The 21,515-nt window shown below is 39.7% G+C and overlaps 1 protein-coding gene across 1 annotated transcript; it reads right to left on the reverse strand.

Moving 5' to 3' along the window:
- Positions 1–45: 45 nt before the first annotated feature.
- Positions 46–20,490, reverse strand: epn3b (epsin 3b). The gene is made up of 10 exons (XM_084107007.1): positions 20,276–20,490; positions 9,746–10,025; positions 6,757–7,108; positions 5,582–5,685; positions 4,380–4,457; positions 3,481–3,589; positions 2,592–2,768; positions 2,094–2,219; positions 1,788–2,018; positions 46–882 (listed from the first exon to the last, which is right to left on the reverse strand). Exons 2-10 carry the CDS (start codon positions 9,971–9,973, stop codon positions 596–598), a joined length of 1,692 nt encoding a protein of 563 aa, XP_083963133.1. The 5' UTR covers positions 9,974–10,025; positions 20,276–20,490; the 3' UTR covers positions 46–595.
- Positions 20,491–21,515: the final 1,025 nt, after the last annotated feature.

The following is a 21,515-nucleotide window of genomic DNA, read 5'->3' on the forward strand; positions in this document are numbered from 1 at the left end:
TTCAATTAATATTTAATTAAATTTCAATTTAATAGTTTGGGACTTTAAACGTGCAAAAATAAATAAATAAATAAATAAAGTAAAAAAGATACATTCATAGTAATAATAAATAATATTTTTAAAATAATATTTTAATAATTACATTTTAATTAATATTTAACTAAATTTCAATTGAATAATTTGGGTCAAATATATTTATCTGCCTTGTACATTTTAGGATGAGGGTCCGTGGCAAACTCCTGACCTAGATGATTGAGGGACAGAGCATGACGAAATATTGTGATTATAACCAGGTTTTGGGAATATAACATGCACTGATGACACAATAAGATCAGGACGGTGCGTAAGGAAAGTAAACGGAGTCTGACTTGAGTTCATGTTGACTTTAAGCTCGATATAAATGTGATAATGCAGTCTGAGCTCTCGCGCTTTAATACAGACGAATGAACGCAAGTTAAAGTCATTAAATGTGTGTTGCATTATTGGAAAGGTAGTGTCACTGTAACACTGCAGACTCAGAATCAGCGCTTCAGTCCGTTCACACTGAAACTGAATCCCTGTGATCCGGTTTGGGGTCGTGAAGCGGAGCAGTTCCTCAGAGGAAGGGGTTGTGGCTCTGTGGCTGTGTGTGTCGGCTGGGGGGGGTGAGGGGCAGCAGGGGCAGCGGGAGGTTGCTGGGCAGATCCAGCAGGCCGTGGGGCGGCTGTGTGTGGGACGAGGGCAGAGTCTGGGGCTTCTGCTGCAGGAGCGGCTGAGGAAGAGAAGCGCTGTAGGACAGGGCGGGAGCCGGCAGCGGAGAGGTGGAGTGAGGACGCATCTGATTCAGGGTCAGTCTGGGCGGCTCACAGTGGAAAGGGTTTGTGGGAGACGGCGAGCTCAGACCTGAGACACACAATCAGCCAATCACTTCCTCAAGGATTAGTTCACTTACTCACTTCATCCAAGATGTTCATGTCTTTCTTTCTTCAGTCGAAAAGAAATTAAGGTTTTTGAAGAAAACATTCCAGGATTTTCTCCATATAGTGACTTCAATGGGGTCCAACTGGTCCAAATGTGAGTTTCAGTGCAGCTTCAAAGTCTCGACACGATCCCAGCCGAGGAATAAGAGTCTTATCTAGACAAACTATCGGCCATTTTATAACAAAATAAACATTTATATACTTTTTAACCACAAATGCTCGTCTTGCATTAGCTGTGATGCGCCACACATTACATAATCTTGTTGAAAGGTCAAGCGTGACGTAGGCGGAAGTACCGACCTAGTGTTTACAAAGTGAACGTGCAAAGACTAAATCTAAGTCCATTTACAAAAAAATGTAAATACATAAAAGATAAAACAACGGACGATTTTGAAGTTGGAGTTTGGAGTTTTTTGCCCTACCCAACATTTTTGAACAGGAACACGCGTGACCTTTCAACGTGATTACGTAATGTGTGGCTCACCGCAGAGCATTTGTGGTTAAAAAGTATATAAATGTTTATTTTGTTATAAAATGGCCGATGGTTTTGTCTAGATAAGACTCTTATTCCTCGGCTGGATCGTGTCGAGACTTTGAAGCTGCACTGAAACTCACATTTAGACCTTCAACCTGTTGGACCCCATTGAAGTCACTATATGGAGAGCAATCCTGGAATGTTTTCCTCAAAAACCTTCATTTCTTTTCGACTGAAGAAAGACATGGACATCTTAGATGACGTGGAGGTGAGAAATTATCAGGAGATTTTAACTACTCCTTTAAAACTAGACACATATACACCACCAGCGAGTGCGAATGAAGCGTTCCTACCTGACAGGAAGGGGTTTTTGCTCTTGGCCGGCGGGTTGGCTGGGATCAGTGTGTCCAGGTTCACGAGGGAGGCAGCGGTAGGTCCGAGGAACGCTTCTGGGGTTCGGCACTGTCTCTGGGTCACCGCGTCGAGGGGAGGCCCGAGACGAGAGAGGTCAAAGGCCTCCGGACTGTCGTTTCCCCATCCGTTCACTTGAACGCTCGCCACCAACTCGCCGAACTGATCGGCATCTGGAAGGAGAGATGCGAATGAGCTTCAACTCAACTCAGAGAGGGACACGAGTGTGAGGACGGTGTGATGAGGACCTGCAGGACTCTCGCAGCGAGGGCTGAACACTTGGATAGGCCCCTCCCCTTCCACTACAGGCCCCTCCCCCTCCGCTGTAAGCTCCTCCTCCTCTGTAATGGAAAATGGGTCCTTCCCACTCGGGACTAGAATGAAGAGCAGAGAATATAGAGACGGATCTCTAAAGAAACACAAACTTTCACTTTACATTAGTGCTGGGCAACAATTAATCGCATTTGCATGCATATACTGTATATTTATACATCATTTAAATTATATATAAATATAAATATTTTAAACATAAATAACACATTTTTCTTAAATATATACAGTGAAAGTTTGAGTTTTAACATAAAGGATGTCTGGTGTTGTTTCTATGCCACAAACTGTATAAAATGAAATTAAAATGTAATTTTTTGCACCTGGTATTATAGGGATCCTCTCTTTATTCTCTAGAAAAATGCATTATTTTAATTTACTGGGTCGTCACTGTGAAAACTTGTTTAAAAGTGTCTCACTTTGTCGCGCTGGGCTCCTCCAGGCTTTTCCATCCATATTAGAGGTGGAGTTTGAAGGCGGGGCATCCCAGGGGTCAGGAGGCGATTGGTGGGTTCCCCAGGGGTGGGCGGGGCTACTGGAGGGGGGGCGGGCCGTCCAGGGACTATCAACCCCTGGGTTATTGGACTTCACTACAGCTGAAGCAGAAACAGCCACACTTCACTGTCAAACATCCTTCAAAATCTCTTTAAAATCCTTAAAACAGGATACATTTCCCTGAGGAGGAGCAACGCTGCTTTAGATCAACTCTTGTTTTCATGGATTTCTCTTGTTTTAAGTATAAACCAGTTCCTCTCAAGTTACTTTTGAGACTAAAACTAAAACTGATAAGTGAATAAAAACTAGCCTATACAGACAAAACCTAATAAAATGACATAAAACACACAATAAAATTACTAAAACCTTAACAAAAATCTAACTTAAAATGGAAAATATAAAAACTGATTCAAACTATTAATAAACACTGTAATCTCAATGATACTGAAATGACACTGTGGATTTTAACTTTTTTACTTTTTACAATAAAGTCAGTTGTTATTTCAACACTGAAAAAAAGAGTTTACTACATTTTTTAACACAAAGGTTAACAAAATACTGATCAATCAACGTTGAAATTTGAACAAGATCTATACGAAAAAGATGCTGACACAACGTTTGCGTCATCAATGCTGATTTCATTTGAAGAAACTAAAAGAATGTTAAAAAAAATGCTGAAAATACTGATAAATTGTAAGATTTGTACAGTTGAATGAAATTTAAAGACAATATTTTTTTGGTGACGTACAGAGGAAATCGCCAACTATTCTTAAAAATGAATGCGTGAACGCAACTAGCGCATTGATGACTGACCGACAGACTCCCAGGGGTCAGAGGTCACGGCGCAGGTGGGCGGGGCGTCCCAGGGGTCGTCGCTCAGCGGTGCGGGACCGAACACATCCACCAGATCGATGATGGCCGACTGTGAGAGGAAAGCAGCGTCAGCAGATCATGAGGAGTTCAGTGGATACGTTTACATGCACAACTTCTGTTGCAATCGCACTGAATTCATTCCGATTGATGAATCTGAACGTAGTGTTTACATGAACGCTAAACGTGTGATCGGGTTGATGTGTGTGTTTATACGTCACAAGCTTCAAATCGGTATAGATTTTTTGACATGCGCACACTGAACTAATATACAGAGTTTCCCGATGTTTGCGTATAAAAACCATTGTCCTACATTAATTATTTATTTGTTTTAAACAGCAGACTTAATATTTATCCATTTCTGGTCATTATTCAGAGACTATGAGCTTATGAACCGTTGTGTCGTGCTGCTTATATTCATTTCACGCAGTAAAAATGCCCAAAACCAGTCGTCTGTGGATGAGAAGCAAGGACTGGTGGGCCGTTGTCCTGCTCCACTTCACAGACACAGTGAAAGGAGGATCATAGAATGACGGGACACTTGTTTATACCACACTTTATTCATCAGGAAGAACAGCTCGTTCTGCGCGTCATTTGTCATTACGGTATTTATACATCATTACACATGCGCAGTCCTTTCAGTTTCGGTTTTCAGTTTGATCAAGTGTTTACATGTTCTCTCGATCGGATTACAAAAGGAATAAACCTTCCCTTTCAATCCGATTGAAATTTCAAAACAAATTTCAAACACAAGTTGTGCATGTAAACGTAGCAAGTGTCTCTCTCTCTCTGTGTCTCTCACTCTCTCTGTCTCTCTCTCTCTCTCTCTGTCTCTCTCTCACCTCTGACAGTCTCTCGCCCTCCTCCACGACCTTCTGCAGACGAGGCTGAGCGTCGTCTCCATGGTGACCGCGATGCTCCTGCGGGACAGGGCACATGATCAACACACACCCTTCTGAAGGGGGCGCCGTCGGTCAGTGAACGGATTAATTAGGATTAAAAGAGCAGGAGGTTAATGAGCTCTGCACATTCACAGCAGAAAAACACATGAGAGGAACAGAGAAATATAATTAGAGGAGGAGGAGGAAGGGGTTAATACAAGCAGGCCTGTTCAAAAACGACGAAAACTATATTTAAACTATAAACTTTTTAACAATATAGATTGTTTCAAAGCAGCTTTACAGTGATATTAGGAGATTACAGTAACAGAGATTGTTTGTCTTTACAGCAGCTCTAGAATAAAGTTATTGTCCAGCTAAAGTTAGTTTTGATTGATTCACTTCCGTTGCAAAGATCATTAGTTATTAACTTAGGGTCCGCTTACATGGCACCGTTCAAACAGGAAACTGAAAACTTTTAATGTGTTCTCGCCGTTCATTTGCACGACAACAGTGTTTGGTGATAACCTATAACAATAACCATAAAGATATAGCTCTAAAAATTGCTCCAACACACACACACACACACACTCTCTCTTCTTTACATTAGACTGTTTCCTGTAAACGATCTCTGTTGGTTTTCAGTTTCTGTGGTTTTTGATGTGGTAAATGAACACATGCCGTGTTGGAGTGTCTTTCATTCCCAGCATGCAGCAGCAGGAGTGTGGGTGGGTGTCTGTGTGTGTGTGTGTGTGTGTGTGTGGGTGGGTGTGTGTGTGTGTGTGTGTGTGTGTGTGTGTGTGTGGGTGTGTGTGTGGGTGTGTGTGGGTGTGTGTGTGTGTGTGTGTGTGTACTTGTACAACTATCTTTGTGAGGACCAGTTTGAGTGTTAGACCATTGGAGTGAGGACAGAGAGAGTAAAGTGAGGACATTTTGGCCTGTCCTCACTTTCTGAGAGCCTTTAAAGGCCTGTTTGAGGGTCAAGACTTGGTTTTAGGGATAAGGTTATAATGAGGTTAAGGGTCGGTTTAGGGTCAGGGGTCGGGTTAGGCACTTAGTTGTGATGGGTAAGGTTAGGGTAAGCGGCTAGAGATTGCATTGTGTCAATGAATGTCCTCATAAAGATAGATGTACAATAATGTATGTGTGTGTGTGTGTGTGTGTACCTCTCTGCTCATGGCCAGTGCGAGCTGCAGTTGTAGTTCTTCTTCTCCGCTGGTCTGCGGTCGAGTCTGTTCCAGATCAGAGGCTCGGGGAGACGAGGACGACGCTGACAGACAGAGTGAACGAACATCAATGTTTATATTTATGAGTGTAATGTCTGTGATTACTGTCATAAAGCATCACCATCTCACTTCAGTTATACTGTGTGTGTGTGTGTGTGTGTGTGTGTGTGTCGCTGTCACACAGCCTCATTAAACTATAAACAACACAACAGCACATGACAGAAGCATCTGTGGATGATTTAATTTTGCCTTATAAATAAATCAAAACTCAAAGGTGCATTGTGTAATATTTATATATATATTTAGAAGGATCCGTTGACAGAAATGCAATATCATAAATCATAACTATGTTTTCAGTGGTGTATAAAGACCTTACATAATGAACCGTTGTGTTTTTATTACCTTAGAATGAGGCATGTCTATCTACACACACCGCGGGTCCGCTTACATCGACATGTTTCTACAGTGGCCTGAACGGACAAACACGTTTCGTGTAATGAAGCTAGCTAAAGTCAGCGAATAAAACACTGACACAATGATGAACAAGTACCAACAATATTCACAATAACATATCGTTTTACTGAATAATTAAGTAAACCTAATTTCTTAATTTGTCTTTGTAAAGAAACCTCAATGCTTAACTGGCTACTCTCTGCTGTCTCTGACGACGACATCACTTCCTGTCGGCCACCGTAACTTCTGTTGGCTGCAGTTCACAACCTCACCACTAGATGCCGCTAAATCACACACGGCACCTTTAACCCTTGTGCACTGTTCGTTTGCGGTTTACACAAAGGCAACAAAATGTAATTTTGTAACAAAATATATTTTTTAAACAAATGTAATTTTACTCAGTTTATTAATGTTTTTATAAGCTTTTTTTTGTACCGAAAAAAAAACAAAAAACAAAACAGTTTTTCAATAATGTTTCATTATAATTAGACTCAAACCTGAACAAGATGTTACAAAGAAAAAAGTTGGAGTCTTTATAGTTTATCATTTATTTACCACCGTAACTTCTGTTGGGTGCAGTTCACAACCTCACCACTAGATGCAGCTTAAACTTACACACTGCACCTTTAAAAGAACCGAGCTGGGGACCCAACCCTACTCACAGTTGAAGGAGGACGGGGATCCCCTGGAGTGGCTGAACTCTTCCCCGTACAGCGCGGCCATGCTAGGCTGACTGCTGCGCCGGCTGGGACACGCGGGAGGAACCGCCCCCCCGCCCGCCATCCTCTCTTTGGTCTTCAGCGCCTGCGCTCTCTCCTGCCTCAGACGCTCCTCGTCCCGCAGCAGAGCCACCAGATGCTTGGCCTTCTCGCGCACGTTCACGCCCTGGTCCCGGCCGTCCCGGTCCACGTACTGGAAGTCGCGCAGCGTCTGGATGGTGAAGGCGTTCTCGCGGCACTGCTGGGCCACCCGCTCCGAACCCGTCTTGGCCAGATAGTCCAGCAGCGTCAGAGCCTGGACCACACACACACACACACACGACATCCGCTCATCATTATACACTTTGTAAATTAGACTAGAAATCACTTGAAATCATTAGACTAGAAATCTTTCAAACTCATTAATTATACTATTTGAATTAGACTAGAAATCTCCTAAATGCATTAATTATACTAGAAATAAACTAGGAATAACACTTTGCAAATTAGACTAGAAATAACTCGAAATCATTATACATATATTGGCCAGTTAGTCCCTATTCTGGACCAGACACACGACACCGCCTCATCATTACATACTTTGTAAATTAGACTAGGCTTGCTACGATAGTCGGTGTTACCGGTGTTAAGAAACTTGCCCACTGTGGCACCACCCGCCGATTTGATTATTTTTTTTATTTTTTTTTTATAAAATCATTTAGCTCAGTTAGAGAACAGACACTGTTAAACTGAACGTGTCTGCTTAATAAATCGTGAGCTGAACGAGAGTCGCAGCACAGATCAGCAGCAGGAGTCAGATTTCATTCATCACGAGAGTGAGGAGCTGACTGACAAGATGATGGAGCAATATTTGGTGTAAAAGCGCCTATTTAAGCTAATTTATCATTGCACTGTTTTGTTGTTGTGTTTTTCATTAAGAATTATAATGAACTCACCATTCAAGCAATCCGCGCCCGAATTGGTGCTAATTTAAAAGCGAAACTAAAATGCGCACGACTGCACGTGTCCACGGGTTCGCTTTCAAATTAGCGCAAATTCGGGGGGGATTTCTTAAATGGTGGGTTCATTAGTTCATTAGGGCAGGGGTTTTCAAAGTGGGGGCCGCGGCCCCTCAGGGGGCCGCCAGGGGGCGCCAGGTGGGCCGCAACAAGTTGGAAAAAAAAAAGTTAAAAAACGTTAAAAAATAAATATTTGCTAATATGAGTATTGTTATGAAAAAACATTATAATAATTTGTTGCATAGCCTATCTGATATCTGATTGATCGGCTAGTGACAAGAATTGGCCGATTTTTTTAATTTGCATGTATAGTGTGTTTTAACAAGGAGTAGGCTATGTCAGAAAAGAAAATGAAGACAAAAATATTTATAGAGAATGTATCCATTTAAACTTGTTTTTATTAACCAGTTTGGGTAAAAGTGGTGTTTTATTATATATATATATATATATAAAATAAATATTTGTGTGTGCTGTAAAGTGGTTAGAAAAAATGAAATCAGAATCGGCTTAAATCTGTATCGGCAGGTCAAACGCAATGAAAAATCGGAATCTGCCTTGAAAATTGTAATCGGTGCATCTCATCTTTCTGATTGGCTGGTATCAAACACCATCACATAATCTGATGTTCACCTAGATGTTTTATTTATTTATTTCTACATGTGCCGTGCCGTAGTATTGTCGATGGGTTCAATACGGGGGGCCTTGGCCAGAACCTAGTGGTATTTGGGGGGCCTTGGCATGGAAAAGTTTGGGAACCCCTGCATTAGGGTAACTAAACCCTAAAACAACTTTTTTTTAGATGATGCACTTTTATGATGGATAGATGCACTTTTATGATGGACAGATGCACTTTTATGATGGATAGATGCACTTTTATCATGGATAGATGCACTTTTGATGGATAGATGCACTTTTATGATGGATAGATGCACTTTTATGATGGATAGATGCACTTTTATCATGATAGATGCACTTTTATGATAGACAGATGCACTTTTATGATGGAGAGATGCACTTTTATGATGGATAGATGCACTTTTATGATGATAGATGCACTTTTATGATGATAGATGCACTTTTATGATGGATAGATGCACTTTTATGATGGATAGATGCACTTTTATCATGATAGATGCACTTTTATGATAGACAGATGCACTTTTATGATGGAGAGATGCACTTTAATGATGGATAGATGGACTTGTATGATGGATAGATGGACTTTATGATGGATAGAGGCACTTTATGATGGATAGATGCACTTTTATGATGGACAGATGCACTTTAATGATGGACAGATGCACTTTTATGATGGATAGATGCACTTCTATGATGGATAGATGCACTTTAATGATGGATAGATGCACTTTTATGATGGATAGATGCACTTGTATGATGGATAGATGCACTTTATGATGGACAGATGCACTTTTATGATGGATAGATGCACTTCTATGATGGACAGATGCACTTTAATGATGGATAGATGCACTTGTATGATGGATAGATGCACTTTATGATGGATAGATGCACTTTAATGATGGATAGATGCACTTTTATGATGGATAGATGCACTTGTATGATGGATAGATGCACTTGTATGATGGATAGATGCACTTGTATGATGGATAGATGTATGATGGATAGATGCACTTGTATGATGGATAGATGCACTTGTATGATGGATAGATGCACTTGTATGATGGATAGATGCACTTGTATGGACTTTAAAACAGAAACGGCCATTCACTGCCATTATAAAGCTTGAAAGAGCCAGGACATTTTTTATATAACTCAGATTGTATTTGTCTGAAAGAAGAATGTCATATACACCTAGGATGGCTTGAGGGTGAGTAAATCAAGGGCTAATTTTCATTTTTGGGTGAACTATCCCTTTAAGTCCCCTGGAGGCCCTCGAGAACAGACTCGGGCACCTTGTAGACGTGTCTCCAGTTCTTGCCGTGGTCGTTGAGGCGTTTCCACACCATGGCCATGACCTCGCTGAAGGCCCCGACGCTGAAGGTCAGCTCTGCGATCTCCGACATCAGCGAGCTGGACGGGCCCCAGGGGTCGTTGGAGGTCGCCTCCCGCACCTTGATCTCCGCATCCGAGTAGTTGTGCACAATGTTCTTCACCTGCCGGCGCAGGGCCGAGGTCGTCATGGCGACGGTGTGCGTGGGACGAGGCAGACGCTCACGCTAAAGAGACCCAGAGCTGTGAGAGAGAGAGAGAGAGACATACACATTAACACAACATTTATAAATCACACGCATAAAAAAACAGGTGGTTTTACACTTCAAAGGCTATAATTAAATGCTTCTCGGCTTTATGAAGTCATATTGACTCATAGTTTTATTGAATGCTAGTTTTGTTATCTGTAAAGGGTTAGAGTATTTTAGTTACCAAGGCAACAAACCTAAGTAGTTATTTTTGTCTTCAAAAAAAATCTGATAGACATTTTGTCTTCAAAATTGTTTAAAATTCAAATGGTCTGTACGGAATATTTAGTACAAATTAGCATGTTTATAGAGTATTGATATAGATGATTATAACATTAATATATCAATATTGGTGTCGTGTAGATGAAACATGACTATAATGCATTCAGAAACTACTTAGCAACACACTAAAAACAACTCAGAAAACCTTAGCAACCACATAGCAACGCCTTACACATCATGGAACTCTCATCTACATCAGAATCACGGTTGTTATTGCTAATTAAAACTATTAAAAATTGTTTTATTGAAATAAACCTGAAATAAAATAAATATTAGATGAAAAACTTAAACTTCTAAAAAAATTTATGAAAATAAGAAGTGTGACCTCGGCAACTAAATGAAAATACATTTTCAAAAGTTGAGGAACTACAATAATTTAAAATAATAATAATAATAATACAATTATTTATTTTGAATTATATAAATTCAAAATTAAACTAATTAAAAATGATAAAAATCACTAAAAAATATATAATAAAAAGTAAGAAAAAAGATGATATAGAAATAAAAGCAAATTCAAAATATTGCTTTATTGTTGGTGAATAAATAAAATGTGATTTTTGTTTAATATAAAATTTATTTTAAAGAGGTTTACAGTTCAAGTTACAAATAAAATATACTTTCAAATGTTTAATTGTATAGTCCATTGTGAAGTATAAAAGACAGTTTCCTGAGTCAGAGGTCAAAAGTCATTTCCTAAACCTGGTTTATTGAAGTTTTTGTTCATCATCATGTGGTCTGTAGAGGGTTAAGAAGCTTTTGAACACATTAGTGGACACAGTTGAGCTAATTAAAAATGCCCCCTCCCTCTTCATTTGCAGCAAGAGGAGAGCGATTACCATTTTCAGGATCATCAATAATTCAGCTTGGCTCTCCAATTAGCACTTATCTTAAAAAACACAGGCAAAGGAAGTGGGTCGGAGTTATCTGTCCGTCAGGCTCCAAAACAATAACTCGATTGTTTTGAGCGCCAAAACAATCGTCCTTCAGACGGCCCGTATACTTAATCTGCTTCCCTGCGCTCGCAACATTCAGGTGAAGGGTTCGATTCCCAGATTACAGACCCAATGATTAAAGCATCTGAAATGCTGCCTGAAAGCATCTGCTAATGAATAAATGTGTCTTTGACAGGGTTCGCCTAACGCGTAAAAGCACGTAACTAACGTAAATCAAGCAAGCTAGTATGCATAGGCCACAAAGTGTTGGCCAAACACATTAGCGGACCGGAGGGAATAATATGGATTTTTTTCCAGAAAACTTCTTGCACAAAATAAATTCAAGCACTTTCAAGAACCTGTATCTATGTATGTTTATTTTCAAAAACTTTCCAGGGCCTTGACATTTTTTTTTTCAGATTCACAAACTTTCAAGGATTTCAAGGACCCGTGGGAACCCTGCTTTGACTCATGCATGAGTCACAAACGCCCCCAAAGAGACGACTCATGCTGTTAGCCATCAGCCCACGGGCCTCCCGAGACCACCAGATGACAGCGGCACGTTCTGACTCATGTCACAGTCGGCATGAACCGTGTTTCTTTCATTCAGACGATTCTGGAGGGTTAGCAAAGGGTTAAAGGGTTAGTTCACCAAATGAAAATTCTGTCAGTAATTACTCACCCTCATGTTGTTCCAACCCTGTAAGACCTTCGTTCATCTTCGGAACACAAATTAAGATATTTTTGATTAAATCTGAGAGCTGGCTCACTCCTCCATAGGCTTCTAAAGATGTTATAACTTGCTGGCCCAGAAAATGCATTAAAGACATCGTTAATATAGTCCAAGTGACTACAGTGGCTCAATCTTAAGTTTATAAAGCGACGAGAATACTTTTTGTCCGCAAAAAAACAACAAAAATAACGACTTTATTCCACTATTCATTTCCTTCTCTCTGGGCCTCGAGTTAGTTCACGTAGTATAACTGCACAGCGCTTCTGTGTTGCACGTCACACGCATCACACACATGACCAGCGTCGGCCAATAGTGAGCCTACGTGTGAAGTACAACACAGATGCGCTGCGCAGTTATACTATGTGAAAAAGTATAACTGCGAAAAGAATTTCTCGTCGCTTTATAAACTTAAAGGGTTACTTCAGGATTTAGCATTAAGCTTTGTATTAGTAGAAAACCTGTAGTATTTTCGAATTACCATGCTTTCCACCCTCATATCCCCCTGAGACAAGAGAATTATGTATTTTTTGTCTGGAAAAAATCCTCCGATGACGCAAAAATCGTCATTTTGCGTCATCGGAGGATTTTCTGGCCAGAGGCTAAAGACTACAGCCAGTAGGAGGAGCTGTTCCGCATGTTTTCAGCCCGCCCATAGAGGGATCTCACTCACAGTCACAGAATGTACACAGTGTCAGCCGTCTTTCTTTGGAAGCTAAGCTAGCAGGCTATTGTTCTGTGGTCTGTGGAGAAAGCTGAATAGTAGGAGAAAGCTGAGTAAGTAGGGGTTACCATCTTCCTTTTCCCGGACTTGTCCGGCGGGCGAGAACGTTCAAAATGTCCGGGATTCAGCTTTTGCGTTCTGCGGTCGCCATTCATTGTTTACATGCACACCTTTTGTTTTAATCTAACTGAATTCATTCCGATTGGTGAATCTGAATGTAGTGTTTACATGAACGCTAAACAACAAGTGATCGGTTGATGTGCGTTTTACCCTTGCTAAGAAAATTCCCGCTCCTCCGTGAGAGATGGGAGACCCGGCGCGTCTCAGTAATGACGCCACCGGCCTCGCGCCGTTCTCCCGCGGCCCTCAGCCTCGTCCTGCTCGCCACAGTAAACATGATGAATGAATGGCGACTGTAGAACGCAAAAGCCGAATCCCGGACATTTTGGGCGATCTCTAGAGATCCCTGGCAAATCCCTGGCAAACTCATCACGTAGCCTAAGTTAGCCTTGTTGTTTTCAACTCTTACCGGTAGGCGTGGCCTCCTAAGGCAGCGAAGCAAGTGCATTCTGGGAGTTGTTGTCTTTCATCCACATAAGCCAAAAATATATTTTCTGGCTTTTCTCAGTCTAGAAAGCTCCAAATTCAAAAATTTCTTCACATTTCTTCTACTTAAATGACCTATTTTAAATACACATTCATCTTCCCAGAGGTGAAGTAACCCTTTAAGATTGAGCCACTGTAGTCACATGGACTACTTTGATGATGTCTGTAATACCTTTTCTGGACATGGACTGTATACCGTACATACATTTTCAATGGAGGGACAGAAAGCTCTCAGACTAAATCTAAAATATCTTAAACTGTGTTCCGAAGATGAACGGAGGTCTTACGGGCTTGGAACGACATGAGGGTGAGTCATTAATGACATAATTTTCATTTTTGGGTGAACTAACCCTTTAACTACACTTAATCTGAAGGGTTCACTACACTTTATCTGAGGGGTTAACTACACTTAATCTGAGGGGTTAACTACACTTTATCTGAGGGGTTAACTACACTTTATCTGAGGGGTTCACTACACTTAATCTGAAGGGTTCACTACACTTTATCTGAGGGGTTAACTACAGTTAATCTGAAGGGTTTACTACAGTTAATCTGAATGGTTCACTACACTTAATCTGAAGGGTTCACTACACTTAATCTGAGGGGTTAACTACACTTAATATGAAGGGTTAACTACACTTAATCTGAAGGGGTTAACTACACTTTATCTGAGGGGTTAACTACACTTAATCTGAAGGGTTCACTACACATTATCTGAGGGGTTAACTACACTTAATCTGAAGGGTTTACTACAGTTAATCTGAAGGGTTAACTACACTTAATCTGAAGGGTTCACTACACATTATCTGAGGGGTTAACTACACTTAATCTGAAGGGTTCACTACACATTATCTGAGGGGTTAACTACACTTAATCTGAAGGGTTCACTACATTTAATATGAAGGGTTAACTACACTTAATCTGAAGGGTTTACTACAGTTAATCTGAAGGGTTAACTACACTTAATCTGAAGGGTTCACTACACTTAATCTGAAGGGTTCACTACACATTATCTGAGGGGTTAACTACACTTAATCTGAAGGGTTCACTACACTTAATCTGAAGGGTTCACTACACATTATCTGAGGGGTTAACTACACTTAATCTGAAGGGTTCACTACACTTAAACTGAAGGGTTCACTACACTTAATATGAAGGGTTAACTACAGTTAATCTGAAGGGTTAACTACACTTAATCTGAAGGGTTATGGGTTAACTACACTTAATCTGAAGGGTTAACTAAACTTAATCTGAAGGGTTTACTACAGTTAATATGAAGGGTTACGGGTTAACTACACTTAATCTGAAGGGTTAACTACAGTTAATCTGAAGGGTTCACTACACTTAATCTGAAGGGTTAACTACACTTAATCTGAAGGGTTAACTACACTTAATCTGACGGGTTCACTACACTTAATCTGAGGGGGTTCACTACACTTAATCTGAAGGGTTCACTGCACTTAATCTGAAGGGTTAACTGCACTTAATCTGAGGGGGTTCACTACTCTTAATCTGAAGGGGTTAACTACACTTAATCTGAAGGGTTAACTACACTTAATCTGAGGGGTTCACTACACTTAATCTGAGGGGTTCACTACACTTAATCTGAGGGGGTTCACTACACTTAATCTGAAGGGTTAAGTACAGTTAATCTGAAGGGTTAACTACACTTAATCTGAAGGGTTAAGTACAGTTAATCTGAAGGGTTCACTACACTTAATCTGAAGGGTTCACTACACTTAATCTGACGGGTTAAAGGTGAACTAAGTAACTTTTTTACCTTAAATGAACAGCTTCGGAGTCATTGGAATGGTTATATTACTTATTTCAGGTTGAATGGTGGTCGTTTCGCACCCCCCTGGTGCCCGTGAGCGGAAAATCCGCACTTGCAACTTTGAGCCGGCGGGCCGCCGGCCGCCGCGTCAGGAAGTATGTAAACAATTGCTTTACAGCCAAAAGAAATGTGCTAAAATGCTGTCATTATTGCGCTCCCTCAAGCTGTTCGAACCCGAATGAAGAAGACATTTTAAAGAATGTCCCATCTGCTTTGATGTCGTTGATCTACTAGCCTCTGTGTCTAAGAATCGCCAACAAGTTTTTACAACAGTGTTGTCAAATATCTATTCCGAAGCTGTGGGGGGAGCTCTAGAGAGAAACCAAATCTGAAGGGTTAACTGCACTTAATCTGAAGGGTTAACTGCACTTAATCTGAGGGGGTTCACTACACTTAATCTGAAGGGTTCACTACACTTAATGACGGGTTAACTACACTTAATCTGAAGGGTTCACTACACTTAATCTGAAGGGGTTCACTACACTTAATCTGAAGGGTTAACTACACTTAATCTGAGGGGAAAGAGTTAACAACATAAGTTCCATGATGCACATAACCAAAGAAAAAAAAACGAAGAACGTTATTTCAGTGAAAAACTATAAAATGTGAGCTGTTGCACAGAGAATTCTGGGAAAATCAATGTCAAGTGTTTTTTCGCTGTATTATAAGACTTATTATCTCACTTCCAAATTTGTACATTTAGCAGTATTTTACTGTAAAATGACATGAATCCCATATGGAGTAAGCGAACGTATCGTTTAAAACCAATTGCCAGGTTTTTACAGTAACAGTGTTTAGCAGTAAAACTGTAGTGTCAGCGGACCTGACGGCACATCTCTGCCCTTCACGGCTGCGCTCGACTTTGCATTTCTGTGTGTGCGGCAAAACCTAATCCTGTCCTGTCGTTCTCTAAACACAGCGCTCCTCTCTGTGAAGAGCTCATCAGCTCCCGTCATTTACCCACGAGTCTTCAAAACACATTCTACATCCCTTCCACAGAAGAAAAATTGGTACAACTGCTAGTCCAGGAGCCACTAATATCAGCACTTTTCAGAACTAGATCATTGGGATTAATGAAGATGGCCTTTGGTGTGAAGAAACACAACACACTTTTAGTTGATAATCTAAAATCAAATGCTTTTATTTGGAGTTTCACATGTGAATGGATCACTTATTATTTAAATATTTTAATAACTCAAGGTACATTATCTCCTAACAGGGAATATTATAATTTGGTAAACATCCTTTTGATGTTATTATTAATATCCAAGCATGGTTCTAACAATATTAGGAGTAAAGTTCAGATTTTGGAGACAGTCGTGAAGTTCTGCTCCCTTTAAAGAACATCATCATAAGTGTGGGAACCATTTTACAGTTTCCAAATGTTTTCAATGTTTTGTTTGCCCTTTTTGTGAATTTTGAGTATAGTGTTCTTGTTTATGTTTTATTTACTATCATAATAAAGGTTTCAAAAAGGTTTTTGCGCTGATGCCATTGATAGAAGAACCTTTCAGTGAACCGTTCTTAAAAAATAGAGAATTTTAATAATCTAAAAGAACCTTTTATTCAATGGAAAGTTCCATGGAAGTTAAAAGCTTGGTACAACTGGAACCTGCATTTTGCATGACATTATTATTAATATCTGAGAATGGTTCTAACAATATTAGGAGTTTTTGGAGATTGCCGTGAAGTTTTGCTCCCTTTAAGGAGCATCATCATAAGTGTGGGAACCATTTTTTGTACAGTTTCCAAATGTTTTCAATGTTTAAATAATGAGGACAATCTACAGTAGTCTAGATGAAGCAGTATTTATGCATATTCCACAACATCATGTACTATTCCTAGGACATTATGTGAATAAGTTAAAATAATGTTTTCACTCACATTGATATATCAGCCAGGCCGGATAATGAGCTGATATTTGCCAGTTTTTTAGATTTATGACTGGCATCAGCAATTAACCATGTTCACTTGGGCAAGAAAAGTTAGAGTTTGCCCTTTTCAAGAATTTTGAGTACATATTGTGCTTGTTTATGTCTCATTTACTATCATTAAACTGTCATACAATCTTAAAAATAAAGCTTTCAAAAGGGTGATGCCATAGAAGAACCTTTCAGTGAACCATTCTTTTTTTTAAAAAAAGAGCATTTTAAAAATCTAAAGAACCATTTGTTCAGAGGAAAGTTCCATGGAAGTTACCGATTCTTTATGGAACCATCAATGCCAATAAAGAACCTGTATAATATTACCAGTATTTTCATCATCAGTCATCCTGCTCTCTAAATTTCAGCCATTGATAATCTGGGTAACACTTTACAATAAGGTTCATTAGTCTAACATGAACTAACATATTAGTGAATAAAAATCCAGCTGCTCATTGTTAGTTCACAAAGCATTAACTAATGTTAACAAATACAACCTTTGATTTTAATAACGTATTAGTAAATGTTGAAATTAATATTAGTTAATTAAAATTCTGAAGAAGTATTGTTCATTCTTAGTTCGTTAACTAATGTTAATTAACTTTATTGTAAAGTGTAACCGATAATCCTATATTAGTTGACCATTAAATCCAGCGACTTACAATATACAAAATGTGTTGTTTCAACCTAAATGAAAGATTGTTAGAAGAATAATGACCTACGTTGATGGTGCGGATCTACTTCATCTACTGTAGTCCTGGTTGACCTGCAGGTCTCTGCCACGAAATAAACACAGCAGCAGGTCCAGAAACACACACATGTGTGTGTGTGAGTCAGTGGTGTGAGTATCCGAGCACAGATGAGTGTGATCTCAGCGGAGACATCTGCTCCACAACACGACACACTTTCATCAAGAACATCCCCACGGAGACGCTTCATTCTGGCAATGGCCTTTTAATGCTTTGCTTATTGAATTATTCCAGGGAATTATGCCACAGAAGAGCCTTTGCCGCTTTCAGTGACGCAATATGAACTTGAACGCGTTCTCCTGTGATGTCATAGAGCATTTTAAAGCTACCATGATGCCACAAGAAAACCTTGAGTTTCAAAGATGCCATAGAACTATTAATATTCATGTGTCATTGAACCCTTTTTTGAGCTCTGTGATGCCATAGAACATGTCCTTAAAAAGTCATAGCAGAACCTGAAGTTACTATGACGTCATAAAACATTTTGGGCCCTATTTTAACGATCTGAAACGCAAGTATCAAGCGCGAAAGGCAAGTAACTTTGTGGGCGGGTCTGCAAATCTAAAATGCGTTGGTCTGAAGTAGCTTCATTACTCATAGGTGTGGTTTGGGCGTAACGTGAAATAAACCAATCAGAGCATCATCTCACATTCCCTTTAAGAGCAGGCGCGCTTGTTCTATAGCGGATTGCTATTATAACGGCGGATTTGCCAGGCGCACACCAGGAGCGGTTCACAGCCGAGGAGACCGACGTTCTCGTCACGGCCGTAAAACACAGAGAAGTGACATTGGGGATGGAGAAACACACCCAAATTAGCTTCGGTTAAACAGGCGTATAATAATTTGGGAAATATGTAAGCTAGATTTATGCCTATTTTTCACATCTTCATGGACACCACAATGAATTCCCTCGTGTGGTAATATTTTTCCTTGTAATAATGTAGCCTATGATTTGCAAAAATTGCAACTGCTGCATCTGTGTAGATGAGAGAATCAAAGTGTACGAGCGTTGTGCACATGCTACATTATGGCCAAGTATGCGCCCTCAAAATAGCATCTGAATAACCCGCTACTGACTTCAGTCTAGGTTTTTCCTGGTCAGTGGCGGAATTGTTTTCTGAAACTGCAAAATAGCACCAGGGAACGTTTGCACCGGAACACGCCTCCTCTTTTTGCTGAACCGCCCCCGGGAGCGCAAGTTCATTCCCTAATTTACCAACGTGCGTCTGTGGAGGGAAAAGTCTGCTGTGCGTCGGGTGCAAAATAGGAATGATACATTAGTCGGTGTACAAAGTCAATTGCGCTGGGTGCAAGATATGGCCCTTTAAGTCCTAATAAAGTCATAACAAAACCTTAAGTCACTATGACGTCATTAAACATTTTAAGTCACAGTAAAGTCACAGTAGAACGTTTTCAAGTTCATACACTCCAAAATTAGCTGGGTTATTTTTTTTTACACATCTACTAGGTTTACTAGGTTTTATGCATATTCAACATCATAATTTACTACTGGATCATTACAAACCTACAGAGCCCCTAAAGGGACATGGTGAAGGGAGACATATTTGTCAATGCTTTTGCGTTCTCTGCGCAAATGTTTTGTGTTCCCCTAAGAAAGTTTGCGTTCCATCGCAAAAAAAAAAAAAACGTTTGTCTTTTGCCGAGAAACTTTGCGTTCGCTTGCAAAGAGCTCAAAAGTTTTTCCGAGCGAACACAAAGATTTTTTCCCATTTTTTCCCAAAGATTTTTTTCCCATTCTAGGATTCATTTGTTCTGTACAAATGAATCCTAGAATGTAATGAAAATAAGTCAATAGAATGTTTTCGGTTCAGTTTCAGTTACACTTTCATAATACAATCATTGTAGAACCTTTATAAAATTACTGTCATCGTTTAACCCTTTTGAGTTCCATGGCATCATGGAACAGTTTAACTAAAGAGTAGAACCTTTTCAGGTTTCTATGATGTAACTTAATTAGAACATTTCATATATGATGTAATTTAACCCCTTTGAATTCCGTGATGTATATGACAAAAGATTTCAAAGTTCTAATAAGGTCATTGTCAAGAACATTCTCAAGTTTCTATGAAGAATCTTATTGGTGTTCTATGATTCTTTAGAATCATGATGCTTTAAAGAAGGAAGATATGCTCCACTTTTACTGTGGGGAAAGATGACATGTAGAACGGAAACACTAATCTGACCTATAATGTAACATCAAGATGTTTAAATCTCCAGAGAATCATCCAATATGAGCAGATCCCACACACAGCATGAGCATGAACACCAGAAATAGACTCGAGACTGTGTAAATGCTCCAGTAGGCCTTCAGCTCCTGCACTGTGACTGAGCATCACAGGAGCACTTCTGATACACAACATCTACAATCTATCAGACCAGCACAGTAACACACTGACAGACATGCAGGGTTAATGGAGGAGGAGATACATGAATCCCGCTTACCTGCAGCATCTCAGTGGGCATCCGCGATCCGATACACTGACATGAATCCTGGGATACTGGCATGAATCCTGGGAAACTGGCATGAATCCTGGGATACTGACTGGCAGACAGGGATAATGATGGATCTGTTCGTGTTGTCGTCGATCTGTGAAGGAGAAACGCGTGGATGCTGCAGTGTTTTCGGCGTGATGTGGGAGAGAAATGATCCATCCATCTACACACACACTCACGCATGCGGTGTGGAGGCACGAGCCGTCATCATCACGAGAGAGAGAGAGAGAGAGAGAGTGAGAGAGAGAGAGAGAGAGAGAGCGCACTCAGCATTTAACCGCATCACTGCCGGAGTCCCTCAACGAACCAAACATATCTGTTTACATATCCGTATTAAATAAATACACAGGGTTAAAAAACAACAACTATTACACACATTAATAATACAAAATATAAATGAATGACTAAATTGTGAAAATAGAGAGGAACATGTGTGACTGAATAATGTTTTAATTACTTTAACGATAGCGAGCTAACTTGAATGGCCTATTATTCATTTACAATCACATTCTCCGGAGAATAGGCTTTTAAAACTGGAAAAAAGGAATTACAACTTCGTTTATAAAAATTCAGTTTTGGGATATATTTAAGTTTAAGTACATAAGTTATAGAAGTTGTATAAACTTACCTTTCAAACTGCAGCTTCGACTGTTAAAATTCAAACCATTGCCGCGGGAACAGTATTCAAAGGGTTAATTCACCCAAAAAATGTAAATTCTTTGAGTAATTACTCACCCTCATGTCGTTTCAAGTCCGTAAGACTTTCATTCATCTTCAGAACACACAAGATATTTTTGATGAAATCCGATAGTGTCCCTCCATTGACAGTCTATGCAAGGAAGTGGTAGTTGCATAGGCTGTCAATGGAGGGACAGAAATCTCTCACATTTATATATATTTACATATATATATTTTAAGACAAAAAAAACAACAAAAAAAACAACATAGTGCGACTCAATATGTGTAACCCATTTGGGGTTGGGGTTAAAACAGTTTTTTACTGTGTATTTTATTTATTTATTAAGGTTTGGTTTGCTATACTGTATTATAAAGATGAACATATTTTGTTATTTTCTGCATTTTTATATATAAACTCTCTATAACAGGTATTCTGAGAAACAGTGCATAAGCACTAATCAGTTAGGAAGGAGTTTTCATAAAATACTGAAATATGTGCAGTTCAAATGTT

The sequence above is a fragment of the Abramis brama genome, assembly GCF_963993115.1.
Source record: "Abramis brama genome assembly, chromosome: 2".
In the NCBI taxonomy this organism is placed as follows: Eukaryota; Metazoa; Chordata; class Actinopteri; order Cypriniformes; family Leuciscidae; genus Abramis; species Abramis brama.